This window comes from Theobroma cacao, chromosome 2 (assembly GCF_053813885.1).
Source record: "Theobroma cacao isolate CCN51 chromosome 2, ASM5381388v1, whole genome shotgun sequence".
Classification (NCBI taxonomy): domain Eukaryota; kingdom Viridiplantae; phylum Streptophyta; class Magnoliopsida; order Malvales; family Malvaceae; genus Theobroma; species Theobroma cacao.
In genome coordinates this window covers 6,482,983-6,506,131 of record NC_142640.1, presented here as the reverse complement: position 1 = coordinate 6,506,131, position 23,149 = coordinate 6,482,983, and the positions used below count along the sequence as shown (strand labels likewise).

Here is a 23,149-nt window from a genome sequence, read left to right as displayed (position 1 = left end):
ATATGTTAAGTTTATTAGTATAAATAGGATATTTTTAAGAACATTAGGGTAGAAAACTTTTGTGGGATTCAAGAAGTTAGAAGTTGAGGTTGGAACTTGGAGACCAAGGTTGCAAATTTTTGTTTTGTTTTCTTATTTAGCTTTTACTTTTCTTGTTACTCTCAATGGTTGAATTATATATAATGTTATTTGTCTTTGCGATCATGAGTAGCTAATTTTCTTTTTCTAGAATTGCAATTGAACTCACATGTAATCTAAATTTTTAATTTTTCTCTTGCTTATCTTTAATGGGATTTGAATTGTTTATTCTAATTTGTTCTTAATGCTTTTAATTGCTTGGCCATCAGTTAAATTGATCTAGGTATCTAAACAAACTTGGAAAAAGGAGTTTAGTGTAGACTAAAATTGAGATAGTATATGATCATATTAATTGATTTGCCTATAGGATAGAGATATACCTATAGGCCATATGTAGCCAGATTAGAGTCTAAACTTAATAAATCTGTTTTAATTTTAATTCACATAAGGATACAGTGTTTTGGTTAAAATAAATATTTTTATAAGACGAGTCGAGAAACCCTTATACATAATTAAGGATTCTAGGTTAGCAATTCAACCCATTGAAATAAGTTAAGAAAAAGAGGTAAGATTTAGATGAAGTGTGAGGGATATTGTAATCCTAGGCTTGTTTGATTTGATATTTACTCAAGTTATTATTATTTTGATTTTTCTCAGTTTAAATTTTGGTTAAGTATTTTTAGTTAGTTAAGTTAATTATTCGATATTGGTTGTTTGGATAAGATTAAATTGTTATAATTTTAGTACTTAGTAATATTTTAGCTCAATTTTTTGTGGGATCGATACTCTGCTTGCTTATATACTATCCATTCGATACGTATACTTGCATAGTAAAATTTTAACTGATAGTGACTAAATATTAGACAATGTGGGACTAGATAGGAGGCAATGAGAGATTAGATTTTAGGAATTGCGTGGGTTCTGCATTGCGTGACTAGTTTGTAGGCATTGCGTGACTTGTTTGTAGGCATTGTGTGATTGATTTTTAGTAATTACTTTTCTTTATCTACCTAATGCTGAAGCTGATTATCTACTAATTCAGCCCATTTAATAACAAATTTTGTAAAATTAGAAAAGAAGTAAGAATACTTAATAACTAATTCAGCCCCCTTAATTCCACTTATATCAGTGCAGAAAACTATCTAGATTTGATTGACACAGAATTCTGAAATTCTCTTTAAAGCACTTAATACATTGATTTATGAACTAACCATATTCATCATAAAACAAGCCTAAAACCATTGAACACCCTTCCAAGAGTCAGCATTCATGCCTATAAATAAAGAGAACCATTATCCATTTTAAACAAAATCATCTGAAGGAAAATATCAAAATTCTAATGGCATCCAAGGAAGGGGGTTGTTGCTGAAGAGGAAGATATCCTCGACAATGTTGCAGCATATCTGGTCAAGTTGATGGACCAAATTGAGAACATGAAGAAAGACATGCGTGGGTTGATGGATAAGTTGTTGGTTAGGATAGAAGTCCTGGAGACAGAAATTTTGGGTAATAACAAGATTCTAGCCAAAATTTATGAAATAGTAGATGAGATTAGGAAGAAATGAACCATGGTTTATATGTTGTATCATCTGCTTTTTTTGGCTAATGAATAAAACTATTGATTGATCACATACTTTCCATAAAATGAGTTACTGCGTTTAATTTCTATTATGCTGAATAACTTGGTTGCTTACCCTAATTTCTTAATTTTCTATTTATATAATAGAAGCAAATGTATGATGATAAAAGTTCGAATATTATTTTATTTATAGGCATTAATTGAATGGATATTATGCATTGTTTGAATGGATATTATGCATAGCTTGAATGGATATTAGGCATTGTGTGTTTCATTGTTGTGTATTCCGTGATTGGTTTTTATGTATAGCGCGACGTAGGGCCAATGCATGATTGGGTATTTTGGCATAACGTGAGTGGATATTAGGCATTGCGTGACCTATTATTAGGTGTTGCGTGAATTGTGCAATACATATCTAGTGTTGAGATATTGCGTAATTGGTATTTATGTATTGCGTGATTGGTGTTTATGTATTGCTTGAGTTGTTATGTATTGCGTGACGTTGGGCCAGTACGTGACTGGTTATATTGGCATAAAGTGAGTGGATATTGGGTATTGAGTGACTTATTATTAGGTATTGAGAGACTGAGTTATAGGCACTATGTGAATTGTGCAATGCATATATTGTGTTGAGACATTTCTTGACTACTTTTTAAGCATTGCGTGACTGATTTTTATGTATTGTGTGACTTGTTATTATGTATTGCATGACGTTAAGCTAGTACGTGATTGGTTATGTTGGCATAATGTGAGTGGATATTAGGCATTGAGTGACTTATTATTAGGTATTACAAGACTGGCGGTGCCTGACTTGTGCAATTCATCTCTTGTTTTGAGGTTTTTGTTAACTAGTTTTTAAGCATTGCGTGATTGTGTATTAGACATTGCGAGCGACTTTGTGTTATTTTGTGACTTAGGCATTGCATAAGTGGATTTTATGCATTGAGGGGCAATTTTTGACAAATTGACTGATTGTGATACTTATTTTCTGTTAAATTTCAGCGACCTACTAAATGTGAAGCTTATGATTACATACGGTGGTCATTAGGTCAATGACACTTACAAGGGTGGTGAGACATGAGTGAGGGGTGTTGGGAGTGATTTGTCATTTTCAAGCCTAGTGAAGCTGGTTGAAGAGGTTGTTGAGGGTCAATTCACATAATAATGAAATCGAGCTGCATGCATTGCTCAGTCATGCTGCAAGGGTTTTGCGCGCAGTTATCAAGGATGATGAGAATGTAGCAAGTATTCTGCGACATGATAGGGCAGCTGTTGTGTTTATGATAGTTAAGGCACGAAATGCAAACGATATTTCACATGAACATGGTATCCAATGCTGTAATACCCCGTACCCCCGTATAGTAGCCAACATAACTATATCAATAAGACGAAGGGCTAATTGACGTGAATTTAAGAGTCAAAGAGCGGTGACAGGTGAAAGAAATATTCTAAAGTAAAATAATCCACACACGAAAAAATAATAATTTATAATAATATTTTATTGAGGATGAATTAGTGAGATAAAAAGTGATTTGAAAGTGAATCGGGGCATAATAAAGTATTTTGGGTTCCAAGGAGATAAGTGAAAAATTTTGAAATAAAATAATATTTTATTAATAAAATAATATTAAAATATTAATATTTTATTCAGTATCAAAATTTTCCATGAAGAAGGAGTATATGGTCAATCTAAGTGGGGGAGAAGAAAAACGAGGAAATTTCAGAGAAAAATGACGTTAATGGAGCCGACGTATCTTTATTGAATAAAGTTAACGGGTAAGCAAATGTTTCAATATTGCGGTGATACCGCGTTGAAGTATAAACTTGACATTTTAATGGTATAAGTGTTAAGGAAGAAAAATAGAAAGAAATTGGAATTAAAAGATTGTGGGAGGACTTAATTAAAAAGGGTAAAAACCTTAGAGGTTAAAATGGTAATTTTGCCATTAGCTCTTATCTTCTTCTTCCATGACCGATTCTTATTCACCCAAAAAGCATTTTCTTATTCTTCTTCTTCTTCTTCTTCTTCATGCTTCCAATGCCATTTTCTCTCTCCACCATGAAAAATCAATTTTCTTTCATTTTCTTTTCCTTTCCTTTCTCTTCTTACTTCTTCCTTCTCCTAACTTCTTGGGTACCAAAACCCACAACTTTTAACCCTAATTTTCAGCACAACCAAACCCTAGGAGAGAGAAACAAAAATCTCTCTTTTTTTCCTTCATTTTTAAGGCTAAAAGGTACATATTTTCAACTCTTGAAATTTATGAATTTATGGGTTATATTTTCAGATTTTATTTCCTAATTTCTTCAAATTCTTTTTCTTGAAAATATTAGGTTTTTGTTGATCTTTATGCCTCCAAGCTCACCAAGGTAAAGAGCCTTTAAATTGGAATAGTTGATATGATGGGTTTGAGAATTAGACTAGAATTTTAGGTTAAAAATTAAGGTAGAATGTAGTTTATCAAGAGTATGCTTATTAAAATTATTAAGTTTAAATTTATGACATATTTGAAGCTATTATTGTTTATTGGCAATTATATATTTTAATGGTATTTCGAGACTATTTGGATTAAGATCTTGTGGGTGCTAGTCTTGTTAGGTGACATTGTTAAGGTGAGTGAACTTGCATTAAATTATTTTTAGAAAATACATATGTGTTGGGATAAAGCATTTAAATAATTTTATTTGTTTTTTTTCTCTAAATCATGCCTGGGAACAAGCCTTTAATAAAACGTTTTATGTTGTAAAATGTGTAATGTGATGAACCCATGTGTTCCTATATTCTGATGATATATATGCTATGCTTTGAATGATAATATTGTGTGATAATTGTAACCATGCGTGTGCGGTGTGGGAGTGCACATGTCGGTGATGACGGGTGATTCCAGCAATATGCAGTGTGGGAGTGCACATGAGCTGATGACCGATGGATGATGATTCCAGCTATGTGCGGTGTGGGAGTGCACATGAGCTAATAACCGGTGGACCATAATTCCAGCTATGTGCGGTGTGGGAGTGTGCACATGAGCTGATGAGTCGGTGGTTATTTACATGTTTACACATACCATAGAAATGTTAGAGAAAATATTATGTAATTGCAATGAATGTTGAAATTGTTAATTGTTTCCAAATTGATTTTCAATGCAACGAAAAAAAACTCTCTATCTTGCTCAAATATTTACTGTGATTTTCACTTTTCGATTTCATTATGAATCATGGATCCTTCAACACTAAGGGGTTAAATAATCAAAGGTCGAATTGAGGGGTTTTATGAGGAATTAAACTAAATTGCATTGTTTTTAACATAAATGCATCATGATTTCTAAACTTTCCTTATCGTTTGCTTGTTCCCTTCCTATATTCACTCAATAGGTTTATACTCATTCTTTTCAACTTCATGTTTTAGTTTTTAGGCTCGAAGGTAATTGGATCTTAGGTAGAGGTGTTTCCTTCTGTTCATTTTACGGTAGGTTTACCAGCATACCCCATGATAGTATCTATGCCAGAGTCACTCCGCTGATAATCAAGGTCTTTTGTATGTGTATATGGTTATTTAAATGTAATTCATGAGATTTGTTGTAAACACTGTATATTTGGTTTGCATGATAATGTCACCACAGGTTGGTAAATGGTAATACTACGTTGTGAATGGTATATGTTTTGTTACCATGATTTATTCTTGAGAAGAAATTATTTTTGAAAACTATGAATTAAGAACATCAGAGGTAAATGAGGGACAGATGGTTTAATGAACAAGTTTGCATAGAAAGGCTTGCTTGGGCTTAGTGGGCCACACCTATTGGGTCCACGTGCCAATCATGGCTCAGGATTTAGGCTGTGACAAACACAGTAATCACCTATAACAGAATGTTAATTATTCTGACATACCACATCATGCATTTCCTAACAAACAACCATGGCAATCACGTTTGATGTTTCCTCATGAGTTTGAGCAACCCGATACACACATGAAGTGTCTGCAAATGATATCTGTACAATTTCGATTAGAATGTGCATCGAATGAAATACTTGGTACTTTGCAACAAATGCAATTGTGGCTCGAAAATGCAGTGGGTCCATTGTCATTCGCTAACGACACTGTGATGGTTGTGAGTGATGACGATGCATCTGATCAGATTGAATGTGATGTTGAAGAGGACGACATGGCGGATTGGAACGATGAGTTGCAGGATGACTGTGAAGATGATTACGTTGGTGGATGTGATAATTGTTTAGAGGATGACAGAGGTGAGCACAACGACATTCTGGATTGCAATCATGTAGATGGTAGTATAGGACATGCCACAATTGTTGTGTTAGAAGAGGTTCAGTGCGAGGACCATGCCACAACTGTTGAATTAGAATATGTTGAGGGTGCCGACCCTATTTATGACAACCCCATCACACTTGAGAACGACATTCGTTTGCTTGATGATAGTGATCAAGAGAAGGTCAATACAGGGGTATCTCATCAATGGATTATTCCCAAGGTAGATATGATATCCTTCTAAACAGTTACGATTAAGGAATCTAGATCAATGGACGATCACTTATATCACAGAAAAGTGTTTTCGTCAAAGGCCGAATTGAAACGAGCTTTGAGCATGTTGGCACTAAAAGAGCATTTTGAGATTAGAGTTAAAAAGTCATGTCACACTCGTTTGGAGGTTGGTTGTAAGGAGAAGACATGCAAGTTTGCTTTGCATACAACAAAGTTACCTGAGGGAGAACATTGGCAAGTTCGGACATTACAGAAGATGCGCACATGTACTGTTGATGGTTTACAATGTGGTACTGAACTGCAAGCGTGAGGTTAATTGGTGAGCTTATCTCCACCAGGCTGCAAGGAAATTATGTAACCCTATTGAGACCTAAGAAAATAATGGAAAAGATGAATCGCAAATGGGGATTGCAATGCCCATATGGTAAGGCGTGGCAAACGAAGGAGTACGTGGAGAGTTTTGTGTTCAATCCCCCAAAAGAGTCATTCCAACTCCTCCCCTCGTATTTTCATATTTTGAAACATGAAAATCCAGATACTGTCACGGTTGTCACGACGGATAGGGAACAACGATTCAAATATTGTTTCTGAGTGTTCAGGTCATGTATTCAAGGGTTCAATATTGTAATGCGGCCTGTAGTTGCTATCGATGCCACACATCTGAAAAGCAGATTCAAGGGTATTTTGTTTGTTACGGTATGCAAATATGCGAATGAACAGATCAAGAGAAGCAGAATCATGAGCAGTATGAAGAACAACATAAGGAGCCGTAAGAAGAGAATTAAGCACCTTAGCAGCATCCGGGGCCTTAACAACAACTAACTGGGAATGGACCTCATCGTCTGTGGTGCATCTAACGCCTCTTCTTACTGTACTTTTTTGTTTGCTGTCCATTATTTTCCTCTTTTGATAGGGATCGAATTCTGATCGACTCTCAAACTTTCATAATGGAATGTATTGTTGCCCCTCAGAGATATTGACTTCAATGTCGACTCAATATGCTATCAAAATCTCTTCCGCAGTTGGCTCCAACGTCTCAACTGCGCACAAATGCACCAAAACATACATTGTCATTAGGTTTAACCCTCACTACCCTATAACAAAAAAATAAAATAAAATAAAATAAGAATATATGGTTTCTTTCCTCACCCTGCCTTCTCTCTCTAAACCTATAATATTAACGTGGAAGCCTATAGGCCTCTTGTCACAATGCAATTTCAGCATTCATGGGCAAACCTGTCCAGACTGGCACTGCCTTTCAAATAAGTTTCGGATATCAGGAATTACTTCCAACGCCCAAAACTGCACATCAATTGTGAAACATTTCTTACTCACCTCATAAAATCTTATGCGAAAAGAATAATGATAAACATTAGGGTATGGCACACTACCTGAAACACCCATATAAATTCGTAGAGGTGGTAACGTTTCTTCTCTGTTATTCCCACCGCTGGAGGTTTGAAACCCCTCATTAAGTAATCGACAATCAGACTCCAAATATATGTGCCCCATGGGAACGCATTTCAGTCGTCGATGTTCTCGACCAGTGACAACAACCATGGAATCACTGATTGTCCATAGTCTTGACTGAGTAAAACATTGCTTGCAATTAAGACTAGGGCTATCTTGGTCACGTCTCCCTTTTGCTGAAACTGCCCTCTTTTAAATATTTCTAAAACTTGTTGTGTCTTCACCTCGTTCCTTGATTTCCAATATCGCTGGTGAATTCTTTAGGGATGGCCTCGTAGGGACTGACAATAAGGGTCGGTAGGTACCAAACTTCAGTCTTGTCACCAGGCAAAACTCCATTTTCGAGATTCAGGCCTTCGTTTTGCCTATGGCAAACATAACTCACCCTCGATGGCGTCGGGTTCATTGATTTTGTACAGCATTAGGTTGTGCACGAGACTGATGCAGAATAAACTCTTCCATGATTCGACGTCCATCATATGCCCAAAACATGTTCTCTTCAAGGTTTCCAACTCATTTACTTTGTACAGCATCTCACATATCACATGCAGATGTGACCACTTACAGTGGATGTTAATGCTAGCATTGAACCCCCACCAGTACCTCAGCACACAAAGCAAAGATTCCACATTATCTTGCTCTGATCCTATGCTGGCCATCTGCAACATAAAACAGATAACATTCCCATTTTAGTTAATATAATTAGTGTAGATTAAAAAAACAATGACTCTCACAATAATTTTAATTGTTTTTAGACAACTCTGAAACAGAATAATTAATGCATGTGTCGAGCATAGATTATTAAGTAAATCAACATATACATATTAAAGCATTACAGTTGACCCAAAATAATACAGAATGAACGTAATGTCGGTCATGTAAAGCCATACAAATAAATTTCATGTAGTTATAACACTCGCGCAATTTCATACAGAAAACAATCATGCAATACCTTATCAATAAGTCATGCAATTACTAACATTAAATCGTGCAATGATCTATCAACAAGTCATGCAATGCTAAGAACAACTAAAAGAATCACACACACACTAAGTGATGCCATGCCTGAACAATATTCACGTAATGACCTATCAACCAGTCACGCAATGACCTATCAACCAGTCATGCAATGACCTATCAACTAATCACGTAATAACATATAAACCAATCACGCAATGTTAAACCCTAATGCAATCACGCACACCCTAAGTGAAGTCATGCCAAAATCCAATCATGCATAAGGTGCCAACCATGTAAGCAAGCCCTCAGTCACGCAATATCTAAACCCAAAACCTAATTCCTATTAAAGGATGATAACGCATACATATCAACTAGTCACGCATGCCCTGTCACCTTTCGACCCCAACAACACCAACAATACCACATTCATGTTTATATTCAACAATTTCAAACAACAACAATATCAATATGAACAAGCAATATGCATACGTTTATGCTCAAAAACCATAAATGAAAAACAGGAAGAATAACAATAGCCCTAAAAACATTTCTCCACATGGTTCAAAATAAAATAAAAATATATTATACCTTTCTCCTCGTAATGTAAACTTCCTCTCACTGCTCAATATGTGAACTACCTTTATGCGAATAATAACCACTCCAAAATGCTTCTACCATTGCAAAAAATGCTTAAAAGTTGAACTAGCAACGAATGCTTTAGACATAATTCTTTGTTTGGAGATGTACGGTCTGTCATTGAGAACTGAGGAGTTACACACCTTGTAAACATACTTGACTCGTTAATAGGTTTCAAGTTGAAGAGCAGAGCCAAACAAATGGGTCGATTTCATTAAGGGTAATTTGTCCAAATTTTAATTTTCTTAACTAAAAATAATTAAATTATAAAGAGACTTATTTTTAAAAATATCTTATACATGGGACCCATTTATAAAAAAAACTCTAATGGCTAATCACCTTAAACAGCGTGTAATAAGATTTGAAAGGTAAAAGTTGGATTCCATAATGCATGCTGGGTCCGCCAACCTATTTGTACGTTCTAGCAATAAATTATAGTCACTCGTATACCTTTCGTGGGGATAAACTCTAAAGCATTGTTTCCAGTCTTGACTCATGATACTGAAGTTGGAAGTCGCTGTTAATTAGCACGAAATGGTAGGATCATGACAGCTCATGATAACTTTCCACAGTGGTAAGTAGCAATTAATGTTTATCAATTCAATTTAGTTGTTGTCAACATAGTCCAGTTACCAGCAAGCTTAATGAGACGCGTTGAGGACGGAAACAGAATTGTCACTATGCCTTAATTGATCCATGTAAACTAAATATATGCATATCTGATCTAAAAGTGTCCTTAATTTGCCTCACTATGGAAATTGCGGTTTGGTTGGATTGAGGGGTATAAGGATCAAACCATAATCAAACTAAACTTAGTGCTAATATCACATCTATTATGAGATCTTCTGCAGGTTCCATACAGAATCACCTCATCTAATTGCTACATGTACATTGATGATAATCCAGCAAATCATACATATAAAAATCGCAATTGAGGCAAACAGGTACTCCTACTAGCAGCCGACATATTGAACAGCAAGTGGCAGGGTCTGAAAGCCCATAGCAGCCTTATATTGACCGGCATGCCACATGAAACCAAGGGAAGCCAGGTAACTTTTTAGACGCTGCCTTTTCTTTCAACTTGTTCAAAACCAGCGACAAAATGCTCATATAGTCATATTTCTCTGCTTTTCTGTTTCTTGTCCATCAATTCGCATTTTGTGTTGTACTTAAAGATACAAGGAGAGCTAAGACTTTTCACAATAGGTGAAGACATTTTTCACACATGATTGATTAGTTATTGCCTTTCAGGCGAGGTAGTTCCTTTATATATGGTCCCACACGCCATACCATATGCCCAAGGAAGGATTTAGCCTCCATAAACGAAAAGAAAAAACAATGTCAAGGGGTTTTGTCATTAAATAAATACAAAAGATAAGGATTCCTTGGGATCTCAGCCAAAGATACAGTACCGAACCATGGAATCATATTCAATCCAGTGGACGTGATACAGCTGGGGTTCGAGCCACAATTTCTCTTGGCCACCATTTCAGATCACAGCCACTTCAATGTGGAAGCTGACGAATCCCAAGTCAACCTTGCTCCACGTTTTGTTAAATCTTCCAGAATTCCAATCCCTTTCTCTTTTTCCATCGCTGTACGCCGACGACTTGACGAAACTTGTCCCCCCCGTTATCGACGTTTGGGACAAAATTTTCCTCGGTGAGTAAGGATAATTGGTATCCAAATCCCACGGAATCCAATAATCATTAAATGCATAAGTTGACTTTCTAAGCTTTAGATTTGAACATGTTTGTTCATAGTTAAGGTCGAAAGCATTGTCTGTTTGTTTGATTTGAATCATCATTACGCATACCTTACATGTGAGAGGCTCATTATATACGCATTCAACTTTAGCATCCTTGCGTCTCTTCCATCTTGTACCAACATCAGCTACCACGCTGACAATAAAACCCCCCTTCATTTTATTAGAACATCAACACATTGTTTTATTCCTTTCTTCTTCTTTTTTTTTGTGCAATAAATTCCTTCCATTACAACCAAAAAGAAAAGAAAAGGAAAGGAAAGTTAAGAAAACCCACGAACCTAGTTTCTTTCGTGATTCTAGAAATTGCCTTTTTCTTCTGCGTTTTGTCAAATTCTGAATATTCAAAGCGAGTTATACCGGTCCTTATTAGTTTCTGGGTTAGCTTCTTATTCCCTGATTCCTCAAATCTCGTAAGACTCGTTCAAATTGTCCAGCGGCCCATCGCCACGTAATTGCCAATACTAATCAAATCATTTTACCAAATATTCCAAATGATTCACATTATTTATATTAATTAACATTAATCAAATTTATTTTTTTCTCATATTAATTTTAATTATTTTTGATATAATCAACTAAGCTTTCCAACAGTTTACTTTTATACATCGTTAGTAAAATGGAATATAAATTAAAATATGAAATTGGCACTTGAGTATTAATTTTGTTTAATGATATGTGTATGAATTTGCCTATTCAAGCTGATTTTAAATTTTCATCCTTAAAAATTATACTTAATGAAAAAAATAAAACTAAATATGAATATAATTTTCATGCAGCATATCACTTCTCTAGAAATTAGTAAACATTTCAAATGTATTATTTAATCCAGTATATTATTTTTATGTTGCATATTTTCCACTTTTATTTCTTTATTTTTTTTAAATTATAAAAAATAATAGGACGACATAAAGCATTTTTTTAATAAAACACAATCTATTTAAATAAATATATAAGCACATTTCCATCTACCGTATTAATAAACATATAAGCATGTTATATTTACCATGTAAAAATGAAATAATTAGTTTTCTTTAGAATAAAATAAATAATTGAAAAACAGTTTTAATATTTATATTATAATTTAAAATAAAAAAATAAAATCACACTTTTAACATTAACATTATAATTGTTTAGGTAAATAGTAATACAAAATCACTTTTGACAAAAATTATAATTAACAATTTATTTATCAAGTTGAATTGATTTATATTTATTAATACATATAAATATGTGATTGAGTTAACATCACAGATAACAACTTTACTAAATAATTTTTGGTAAGATAATTGTATAAATTGTTTAGTTAAAATTATAATACAGAATCATTACCTAATTAGATTATAATACTTAATTAGTGTTACATTATGAATAGGATTAACTATTTATTTTTATTAAAACAAATTTCTTAATCGTAGCATGGCCAAGGCGGGGAGGGTTTTGACTTGGGCGAGGTCAAACCCGAACGGGTGTGTGGAAGGCAGAGAATTGAGGCTTTACATTGTCGCTGCAAGCAGCGGGCAGCAGATATTCTCAAACGTCGACAAAAAGGCCATACTGTGTAGATGTTCTACTTTATAAGCATCAGATAAAGTAAGTGATTAACTCTTTCTTCTTCTACCAGAAAACCAAATCAAGAACAGACATCCAAACAAACAGAAACAATTGGATTGGGCACAAATCTTTGAGTTGTAGCAAATCTTTGTCGAAAACAAATGGACTTGGAAGGGGTTGCTAGATTACATGGCACATCTAAAAGTAGGAGGATAAAGCAACGACTTATTCACCCGCCATAAATATAGGCCGCTTCCCCTGTTTTAACTCTTTCGCCTCATAAAATTATCTTGCTTTCCCGACAAACAAAGATAATTGACGTGATATTTATATCCAACGTGGACTTAAAATATACTAATCACGACTGAACCGGAAACGCGATTAGTATTACGACGATAATCTTCTTTAAATTTGGTTGGAGAATAATTATAGTATAACCTGAAGTTTCTGAGAAACTACCACCACAACGACGCACGTCTCCCTTTTTCCTTAATCTATCTCGTTCTCTACGACGTTTTCCTTTTTCCAAAATATTTTGAATTTGAATTATTCAATATTTTGTCATTTCTGGTTGGTTAAACCACTTTGAATGAAGCCACACTGAAGAATTTTGGATCTTTCCTCATGATGTTTTTCTGCTTGGGTTTCAACAGGCTTTGCTAATTTCTGATCTGGGATTTCTTGTTTACGTCAAGATATTCCCGTTTTCCAAGATTTTTTTGTAGAGGTAAGCAAATTATTATGGAGTTTCTGGCTGTCGCAATGTTTGATAATTGCTTGGTATTTTGTTGATGGGATTAGTGAATGGTAAAATTCGAATCTTTGTGGCTTTCAGGGAAACACCAGTTGCCTTTGTTGCAAGTTTGGTGAATAAATCTGATCTGGGTTTCTATCTATTGGATCTCTAGAGTTGGTTCTGCTTTCATTTGAAGCCATTCATTTTCATTCTCTGCGGCAGCTTTTCTTTGAATAATCTGAAACCCCATTGGATTGAATAGAATATTTGATTTAGAAATTTCTGAGTTGTTCAATCTTTGACCCAACTCATTTTAATTTGCTAACTTGATTGGTCAAAGGTAGTTAAATAGAAGCTATGGATTTAGGTCAGGAAGAACTGGCTGGAGATGGAGAAATGGAGGAATTGGTTAGAGCATCCTCTGCTGATAATCCTCTCAGGGAAAATCATCTTCAGAGAACACATTTTCCTGGTATGGTGAGACAGAAAGCATATATTTTTGACGGTCTTGGAAATTATTATAATAAGGAGTGGGATCTTGCTGAAGGTGGTGGCAAGGAGTTTTGTTGGTACCATGTAGAACTTCCAAAAGGGAATCAGAAACTCTCTCAATCTGCACAATACCTCATAGATGTTCTTTGCCCACCTTTAAAGCTTCAAGACATTCTCTCACTTGTTAGCAATGGGCCATTTTGTGGACATGTTGATGGAGCGCTTGTCTTTAGGGTTAATTCACCTGGCCCTCCCTCCAGTAATTTTACATTTAGACTAGCTGCCAGGGTTACAGAAAATTCAGTGATTACTGTGTCTTTGGGACGTGTTCCCAGATTAGGTTTCTCACCGGTTGGTCAATCTCTTCTCTCAGAGATTCCTAGTGTTGAGAGTCCATCTTATCATAGAGGAGAGAGGAAGGAAGGGGGTGGGATTGTTATTAGAGAGCATGTTCTTGAGTTCTTATTGACAATGAATCACTCTGAGGAGGCTGATAATCCTGTTCCAAAGTCTGTCTCAAACCTTGTAGTTCACATCATTGATACGCACGTGGATCACCTTCAAGATGTTGTTACTAAACTGGAGATGGAGCTGGATTCTGTGGAGCTTGAGTTGGATAGAGGTACACAATTTATTGGGCCCCCTATCCGAATAAACACTGTCCTAAATCAATCTATGTTAAATTGGTTTATAGCTCTCTGTGCTATGGTTATGAAACAGTTTTGATTTCCATACTTCATTTATTGATGCATATTTCAATTTCACATGGGCATAAGTGGTTTAAGGATTTTCATGGACACAGAATGAGCTTGTGCATGTGGAATCATTTGAACTGCAAATGCAAGTGACCTGGAACATTTTTTCAAAGAACTTTTGGGGCATCATACCGTCTGAATACTTAGGATCAATACCATTTATGTACATTTTTCCTTCAAACCATCCTTGGAACTTGCTGTAACCTCTTTGAGCAAAAGTTAGGACACCAGAGGCGTTAGAGCAGTTAGCACTGGTGTATAATTGCATTGGCTTTCCATATCTTCACTCTTTACTTGAGATATGAGAAAGTATAGGTATTTCTCATTTTTGTTCCCTTGCGCCTTCTTTGCTCATTGCCAAGTTTATATTGCACACTTTTTAAGGTTGCATGCTTTATTCTGGCAATGAAGTTATCTGTAGATGAAGTCATATTCTTTTTCTGCTTAATCTCAGGTGGATTTGCTTTAAAGAAACAGATGCTAGATGATAGAAGATTCCCAAAAATGCATCTAAATTTGCAACGTCTCCTGCAGGTAATTTCTCTTTTTCACTTGTTTCTAAATGGCCAAGAGTGCAGAAAACACTTAAGTTAGAAAGAGCAGAAGGCCATTAAAGTTTAACCCTTTATGGGGATGTGATGGATGTTTGCCCCTTGTCAAACTACATTTTAATGGGTTAAAATTGCTTTGGTTTTCATAGCCATTAAGGTTTCGCTTTTGAAGGTTGCTGAAATTCCAATGATAGGTTGTGCTTGCACTCATATATTCTGAGTCATCCACAGGGATGTGATTTGGTTGAAAGTCCCATTTATTTTGAGTTTTGGTTTATTGGCTGTGTAATTAAGACCATGAGAATTGAACCCTCTTTGCTTATATGTGTTTTCCAAAAATGTAGGTGATTGCCCATGGTGAGCAAGTATATCCCCGAGTCAAGGAAAAATGTTCTTCTAAAAATTGGTTTGCAAGTGAGGACATCAGCTCCCTTGAAGAGCTGATTGGGCGCTTGAGGAGGCTGAAAGAGAATGTAGGGTTTCTAGCAAATCGTGTTACTGCAATTCAGGCTGGTTTGGATAGCTGGCAGTCGGAGCAAATTAACAGAAAACTCTATTATCTCTCTTTCCTTTCAATAATATTCCTTCCTTTATCTGTTATCACTGGAGGTAATAATTTGATTTTTGTCCACCTTTCCCTTATTATAGGAGCTCTGATTTGTTGATGGATCTTGGGTGGCAACATTGAATGCTTTACTTTTTGTTCAACATTTCAGTGTTCGGGATGAACGTGGGTGGAGTTCCATGGACTGTGCAAAAGGACCCTGCACTAAATGATGGTTTCCGCAATGTCATGATTATCTGTGTAGCGATGCTTCTTCTAGTTTTGCTCTGCTTTATTTTCCCTGCTCTTTATACCCGATTGACTGCCTGGCATAGGAGGAGGTCTTTGAGAAGAAGTTGGTCTCATAACAGGAGATCTTTCCTCAAGAGAACCATTGGAATTCAAGAAAGAGGTGGTTACCTCAGGATTTGACAGAATTAAAGAAATTCATTACCATGGTATTTTTCCCAATCACACATGCCAAGTGTACCATGCTATGCACAGATAGAGAGTGGTCAATAGCATCATTTAACTGGGCTAAAAATAGGAATATGTTGTCCATCACTTACTCGTATTTAGGCTAGAGGTGATGATGGCTCTTTATTGGAGGTGAGTCTTATTCTTTCGCTCATTTGTTGTATCTTATTTCATTTTTTTTGGAGGTTTAATTGTACAGGTGGTTCTATTAAAGTTTGGCTATACAAACACAAAGTTTTCAGCTTATTGCGATCTCAATTTGATGGTAATTGCAACTCAGTGGCACTCCCTTTTAAGTTTTCCTTTGAATTCTTGATGGTTTTTCAATGATGTCGCTGATTCATCTCCCAAGTCTGAACTTTGGCTTTATTGAGGAATCTGGAAGTTAGGTTTATTAGCTGTGAAAGCTGGAATTTGGTTTGAATTTTTGAAGAGAGTAACAGAAATTGCTTGAGAAGTGCTAAAAATGAAGTCAAAGGTGTACTTGGTGCCCATATTGGGCTCAGTTTCAGTATATGGAGGTGGATTAATCATCATCCACTCCCAGTTCAAATGTCTTATAACATATATAACTTTGTGTATATATCTAGTTTCATGTTCCATCTGAATTCGGATTGAAACCATGGATACCAAGCATATAGCTCAGAGGAAACTATCAGAACCTATTTTAAATTGTTGAAAATACACACACTTAGAGCACTATCTTGTATTAGTTGTGTTGATTAGAAGCCATTGCCTCACTGGTGCATTGGTAAAGGTACTTCTTCAGAGAAATGCTAAAGGGGTAGGATTATTAACAGAGATTGCCCTCCCATGATCAGTGTCTGAAACCATTTTCTTCAGTTTCACTTAAACTTTAGGCTTACCACCTTTCCTCCTGGAGTCACATACAACATGTCAGGGAGAACTAGCCAAAAGCCATGAAAAATCTATGGATTACTTGTATAATCTTTTGCACTCAGGATATCTGCAGTGCAGCTTCCTTTAAGAAAAATGTCAGCCTATCCTGAGCCACAAAGAATCAACTGTTATTGAGAGCTCAGTGCAAATGGAAAGCAAAGGTAAAGCAGCCAATCAAATTTCCTGTGAGCAGGTAGATTTGCTGGCGTAGAAAGTGCCAAACCAGCAATTGTGTGAGCCACGCCTTTCTTACTTTTAGTTGAGGAATAGCATCTATGAACCCTTTGTGACAAATGTTGCATGCACTACTTAATTATCTCATGACACGTGAAATAAAGCTGGATTAAACCATTCTACTAGCATGTTTGGTCTGATTTTTTTTTAATTTAAAATCTATTATAAAGCTTTTGTAAAAAATAATAATTTTTAAAATTAAGTTAAAGTTGTTTAGTAAATTTACTTTTTATAAACTCTATTTTATAAATAAATTATTTGACAAAATAACTTATATAAATTTTAATTTTAATTAAAATTATCATAAAAAGTATTTAATAAATAATTTTTTATTAATCATTAATTTCTTTGTTCAAAATTAAAAAAAAATAACTTTATTTTTTATCTATTTAAAATAAATTTTTAAAAATATAAAAAAATTTATATAATATAAAGTTTAGAATTAATAATAAATCATAAAAAAAATAAAAGAAAGCATAGAGTCGATTACTAAAACCTTTAAACCTAACAATAAAGGAGAACGCAAAAAATAAGAAGAAGTATAAAGTGAGTAATAATTTAGGAAAATTACGTTTAACTATTGATGTTCTTACCAACAAAGTTTACCTTCATGAACAATATTACCTTAACAACCATAATCAACAAATATTATTTTAATTTTTATCTAATTTATTTTAACAATCATTGACCTATTTGATTAATTATTTCAATTATAATTATCAAATATTATATATATCATAAAAAATTAAAAATAAATAAATATCATATAACTGTCATATCAAATAATAAACTGAGAAATATCAACTAATAAAGAGAGTTTTCGAAAGCCAAAAAAAACGATAGAAAATAAAACGAAAAACAAAATAGAAAGAAAAAGAAGAAATCATATCTGAATGTAGTTTTGAATTTTGAATTTTTTTTTTAATTTTTGTAAGAACAAAAAAAAAACCTAAAATGATGATTTTCAGAAAGGGAGAGAGGAGATGGAGATTGATAAGGAAAAAAAAGAGTATTTTTTGAAAAAAATAACTCTCTTAATAAGTTGACATGTTAAAAAGGAGAAGGCTCTTAATTGAAGCTTTTTTTTAAACTCTTTTTTTTAGATTTTATTCTTTAAAAAAAAGTTAATTTTTTTAAGAACTTTTCACGAAATACTGTTTGACTTAATTTTTAATTTTAAACAGTAGATAAGCTAAAAATAAACCAAACCAAAAACATCTCCTTGCAACTTCTTTCCAAACACACAGAAAATAAAAAAGTTAGACAATTTCAAACAGCATTACTCAATTAATTGTCTCATATTTAAACTAATTAATTAATTAATATTATGATAAATAAAAATATATATTAACAATCATTTATAAAATTTAAAAATTTTTCTCGCAGAATATAAAATAATAATCCTAATTGCAATTAGTTAAAATTAAAATTTATTCCTAAAATCTGTAATTACAAATTATTGTTGGGACACTCAAATTAGTTCTTAGCCTTCAATATTCTCTTTAAAATGGACAAAACTCAATATCCATTCTTCTCCAAGTCAAATCTAACAAAACATGGAAATGCTGTGGCTCCATTCAACCATAAGATCAGGTTTCGATGACGTGGCGTAACATTGACCGTGAAAACTGGAGAAAAAGGTTAAAAGGTGGGCAGGGTGCGTTGGTCGTTGATCTAGAACCTTCTATATCCTACCAGAAAACCGTCTCTAATCACCATTTCCACCTCATAAAAAAATAATATATTTTTATTTTTAAATTTTAATTAAAATTACACGTAAATTTATTAATTTTTAAAATAAATATTTTATTTTTAAAAAATATTTTTTATTAGACACATAAATTTAATCATTAATCAACTATTAACATTCTCTTCAATTTACTGACATGACAAGAATAAAAAAAATAAATTTACTTTTAATTAATTTTTATAATTATTTTTATATAATTTTATTATTTTTTATTAATTTTTTTTTTAAAAAAAAACTCCCCATATGGACAACACCGGAGCTCCCTTAGGGAGCCCTGATTGAGCTCCCTTCCCCCGAGAGCTCCGACCCATGGGGAGTTGGGGAGCATCAAGCTAAGGAGCACCGATCGGTGCTCCATTCTTTATTTTATTTTTTTATAAAAAATATAATAATAATTTTTTAATTAATAAAAAAATATATTTTAATTTTTTTATAATTTTAATTAACGGTATTTACACTTTTAGACGGAATTTCATTTCAAAAATTAATAACCCTTTTTATCATTTCGATCAAAATTTAAAAATAAGAATATTTTATCAAACACAAAACCACTTATATAATCAAAAGTTTTGGACAATTAGAATTAAATGTAATCGAAAAGTTTAAAACAATTAGAATTCATTTGAATAAAGTTAATTTGGTTTGAAATAATAAAAATTAATTAAATTTAAATAAAAGTTCAATATAAAAAAGCAATATATAATAACCTATTTATACTATCTCAAATAAATCCTAATTCAATAAAAAAAACTAAGATTCTACTCTTAACAAAAATCTTCCTCTTAATAAATAAAATTTAATATACTAAAATCTTAATAAAAATAAAAAAAAATTCAAACTAAATAAAATCTTAAATACTAAAATACTAAATAAAATAAGTTCCTGCATGTTCCAAAATCCTAAACCCTAGAAACCTCTCCTCACCTTTTATATTAACCCACAAAGCACTTCCCATCTCTGTCTTCATCGATCCTTCCCTGCTCTCACTAAGTTAAAGCCATGGCTACGGCAGCTCTACTCCGTTCATTTCGACGCCGTGACGTCGCCTCTGCACCCCTCTCCGCCTATAGATGCGTAAGTTTCCAGGTTTTTAATGTTTGCTTTAAACTTTTCTGTTAGCTTTTGGTGATTTGCTTGATGGATCTGTGTTTTCTGGTAGGAAAGGGGAAATTTATCTAGATATTCTTGTGTTGTGTCATTTAATCTGGAGGTTGGTTAAAAGCAGGAGATATGTTGGATTTTTTAAATTCATTTAAAGTGGAACTTTTGTGAGCCTTTTTTGTTTATTGATTTTGTGTCTTTTGAAACTTGAGCTTAGTTCTCTACGGAAAATTGAGGTACTGTTGTTATAGCCAAGTGGCTCTTTGGAGCAAGCTGGTTTAATCTTTCATTTATTTGAGACTTAGTTAAGTCTGTGAAAATGGTAATTGGAGTTCATTTGCCAAGTGCTTCTTAGTGAATGAAATGACTTATGCTTATGTGGTTGTTGTGCAGCTTACTAGCAATGGCAAAGCCTCAGGAGGAATTAATTGGGCAAGTTTCTCTAGAGCTTTCAGGTAACCATGGTTTGGGTTATTCTTATTGTGTATTTGTTGTAAATTTGTCATTGCTCAATGTAACTCTGGATCTTTTCCTTTAATGCAGTTCAAAACCTGCTGGAAATGATGTCATTGGTATTGATTTGGGGACAACAAACTCATGTGTTGCTGTCATGGAGGGAAAGGTAAAAATTAGACCAGTAGGCGGATGTTCTTAACGATTTTTCTGTTAGTTTTGGAAGGTGAAGTTATTTCATTATCGTCTCTGATTGAGTCTGTTATTGAGTACAGAATCCCAAAGTTATTGAGAACTCTGAAGGTGCACGGACCACACCATCTGTTGTTGCCTTCAACCAAAAGGGAGAGTTACTAGTGGGCACCCCTGCAAAACGACAGGCTGTGACCAATCCAACTAATACAGTTTTTGGAACCAAGCGTCTGATTGGTAGACGATATGATGATTCCCAGACACAAAAGGAAATGGGAATGGTTCCTTACAAGATTGTTAAGGCTCCCAACGGAGATGCGTGGGTTGAAGCAAATGGGCAGCAATATTCTCCTAGCCAAATTGGGGCCTTTATTTTGACCAAGATGAAAGAAACTGCAGAGTCTTACCTTGGAAAGGGTGTTTCTAAAGCAGTTATCACTGTTCCAGCTTATTTCAATGATGCTCAGAGGCAAGCAACTAAGGATGCTGGTAGAATTGCTGGTCTTGATGTTCAGAGAATAATTAATGAGCCTACTGCTGCTGCGCTTTCATATGGAATGAACAACAAGGAGGGTCTCATTGCAGTCTTTGATCTTGGTGGTGGAACATTTGATATTTCAATTTTGGAGATTTCTAATGGAGTCTTTGAGGTATGCTTGTTCTTTTCTAAGAAGTGTTGTTTTAGCAATGTTTAGGCAAACTGTACTAATAACTATCACATCCAGGTCAAAGCAACAAATGGCGATACTTTCTTGGGAGGAGAGGATTTTGACAATGCCTTGCTGGATTTCTTGGTGAGTGAATTCAAGAAAACTGAGGGAATTGATCTTTCAAAGGATAGACTTGCACTCCAGAGGCTGCGAGAAGCTGCTGAGAAGGCTAAAATCGAACTCTCATCAACATCTCAGACTGAAATTAATCTGCCATTTATAACAGCTGATGCTTCTGGTGCTAAACACTTGAATATCACACTGACCAGATCAAAGTTTGAATCTTTGGTAAATCATTTGATTGAGAGGACTAAGACTCCTTGTAAGAATTGTTTGAAGGATGCTGGCATCTCTACAAAGGATGTTGATGAGGTTCTTCTTGTTGGAGGGATGACACGTGTACCTAAAGTACAAGAAGTAGTTTCAGCAATCTTTGGGAAGAGTCCAAGCAAAGGAGTGAATCCTGACGAGGCAGTTGCTATGGGAGCAGCAATTCAGGGTGGTATACTTCGTGGAGATGTTAAAGAGTTGCTTCTCCTTGATGTCACTCCACTGTCACTTGGTATTGAGACACTAGGTGGTATATTCACGAGGCTTATTAACCGGAACACAACCATTCCAACGAAGAAGAGTCAGGTGTGTGTTTGGTGCAAAATGTTTGCCTATCTCCTTTTAGTAGACAGACATTCTATGTTATATAAGCTTAAACAGTCGACACACAATAAGTTGATCACATTTTTTGGCGCTTTTTTTTTTTTTTTGGCTTTCAATCATGTCTTCTATGAATGATATTTATCTTCTTGTTTCATGTCTGATGGGGGTTCCTTGGTTTACAGGTGTTCTCTACTGCAGCTGATAACCAGACTCAAGTAGGTATCAAGGTACTTCAAGGTGAGCGTGAAATGGCTTCTGACAACAAGCTTTTGGGTGAATTTGAATTGGTAGGCATCCCCCCTGCACCTAGAGGCATGCCTCAGATTGAGGTCACATTTGACATCGATGCCAATGGTATTGTTACTGTTTCTGCCAAGGACAAGGCCACTGGGAAAGAACAGCAGATTACCATCCGTTCATCCGGTGGTCTTTCAGAAGATGAGATTGAGAAGATGGTTAAGGAAGCTGAGTTGCATGCCCAGAAAGACCAACAAAGAAAAGCTCTGATTGATATAAAAAACAATGCGGACACCACTATTTATAGCGTAGAGAAGAGCTTGAATGAGTACAGGGACAAGATTCCTAGTGAAATTGCAAAAGAAATTGAGGATGCTGTTTCAGATTTGAGGAAGGCAATGGAAGGAGAAAATGTTGATGAGATCAAGGCCAAGATTGATGCAGCGAATAAAGCTGTCTCAAAGATTGGGGAGCACATGTCTGGTGGTTCTGGTGGGGCGCAAGGAGGTTCTGCAGGAGGTGCTCAAGGTGGTGACCAGGCCCCAGAGGCAGAATATGAGGAGGTGAAAAAGTGATTCTGTTAGTTGTTTCTTTTGAGCGGCATTGAACCGCTGCGAAAGATGATGATATTGCTTTTTTGATGCATATGGTTTTTAGCGGTTTTTTTTTTTTTTTTGAATGTATTAAGCCTATTAGGATTTTGAGTCCCGAACACTTTCAGCATAATAGATAACTCAAAATTTTTCTGAAAGCGCGAGAATAATTAGGTCTTCTTGACTTGTGAAGACCGTCTTTTCTTCGTGTTACTTTTTTGGCTGCT

The 23,149-nt window shown here is 34.7% G+C and overlaps 2 protein-coding genes across 3 annotated transcripts; both read left to right on the top strand.

The window, feature by feature from the left end:
• Positions 1-12,863: 12,863 nt before the first annotated feature.
• Positions 12,864-16,344, top strand: LOC18608166 (Magnesium transporter CorA-like family protein). 2 transcript variants are annotated; one of them, XM_007042714.3, is made up of 5 exons: positions 12,864-13,270; positions 13,379-14,393; positions 14,981-15,060; positions 15,422-15,686; positions 15,794-16,344. In XM_007042714.3, the coding sequence occupies exons 2-5, from the start codon at positions 13,637-13,639 to the stop codon at positions 16,051-16,053; spliced, it is 1,362 nt and encodes a 453-aa protein (XP_007042776.1). In that variant the 5' UTR covers positions 12,864-13,270; positions 13,379-13,636; the 3' UTR covers positions 16,054-16,344. The 2 variants fall into 2 exon arrangements, with proteins under 2 accessions (XP_007042776.1, XP_007042777.1); XM_007042715.3 differs by lacking the exon at positions 12,864-13,270 and having other exon boundaries at positions 13,279-14,393.
• Positions 16,345-19,796: 3,452 nt separating this feature from the next.
• On the top strand, positions 19,797-23,080 carry MTHSC70-2 (mitochondrial HSO70 2). Its single transcript, XM_007042438.3, has 6 exons — positions 19,797-20,056; positions 20,477-20,538; positions 20,627-20,705; positions 20,812-21,378; positions 21,454-22,074; positions 22,275-23,080. The coding sequence occupies exons 1-6, from the start codon at positions 19,982-19,984 to the stop codon at positions 22,902-22,904; spliced, it is 2,034 nt and encodes a 677-aa protein (XP_007042500.2). The 5' UTR covers positions 19,797-19,981; the 3' UTR covers positions 22,905-23,080.
• The last annotated feature ends 69 nt before the right edge of the window (positions 23,081-23,149 follow it).

Bases quoted from the DNA above. Each gene is read 5' to 3' on its own strand.
- MTHSC70-2 (XM_007042438.3), top strand. From the start codon at position 19,982: ATGGCTACGGCAGCTCTACTCCGTTCATTTCGACGCCGTGACGTCGCC. The intron at 20,057-20,476 runs GTAAGTTTCCAG...GTTGTTGTGCAG, and splicing joins CCCTCTCCGCCTATAGATGC to CTTACTAGCAATGGCAAAGC. The intron at 21,379-21,453 runs GTATGCTTGTTC...TATCACATCCAG, and splicing joins TTTCTAATGGAGTCTTTGAG to GTCAAAGCAACAAATGGCGA.
- LOC18608166 (XM_007042714.3), top strand. From the start codon at position 13,637: ATGGATTTAGGTCAGGAAGAACTGGCTGGAGATGGAGAAATGGAGGAA. The intron at 14,394-14,980 runs GTACACAATTTA...GCTTAATCTCAG, and splicing joins GGAGCTTGAGTTGGATAGAG to GTGGATTTGCTTTAAAGAAA. The intron at 15,687-15,793 runs GTAATAATTTGA...TCAACATTTCAG, and splicing joins TTTATCTGTTATCACTGGAG to TGTTCGGGATGAACGTGGGT.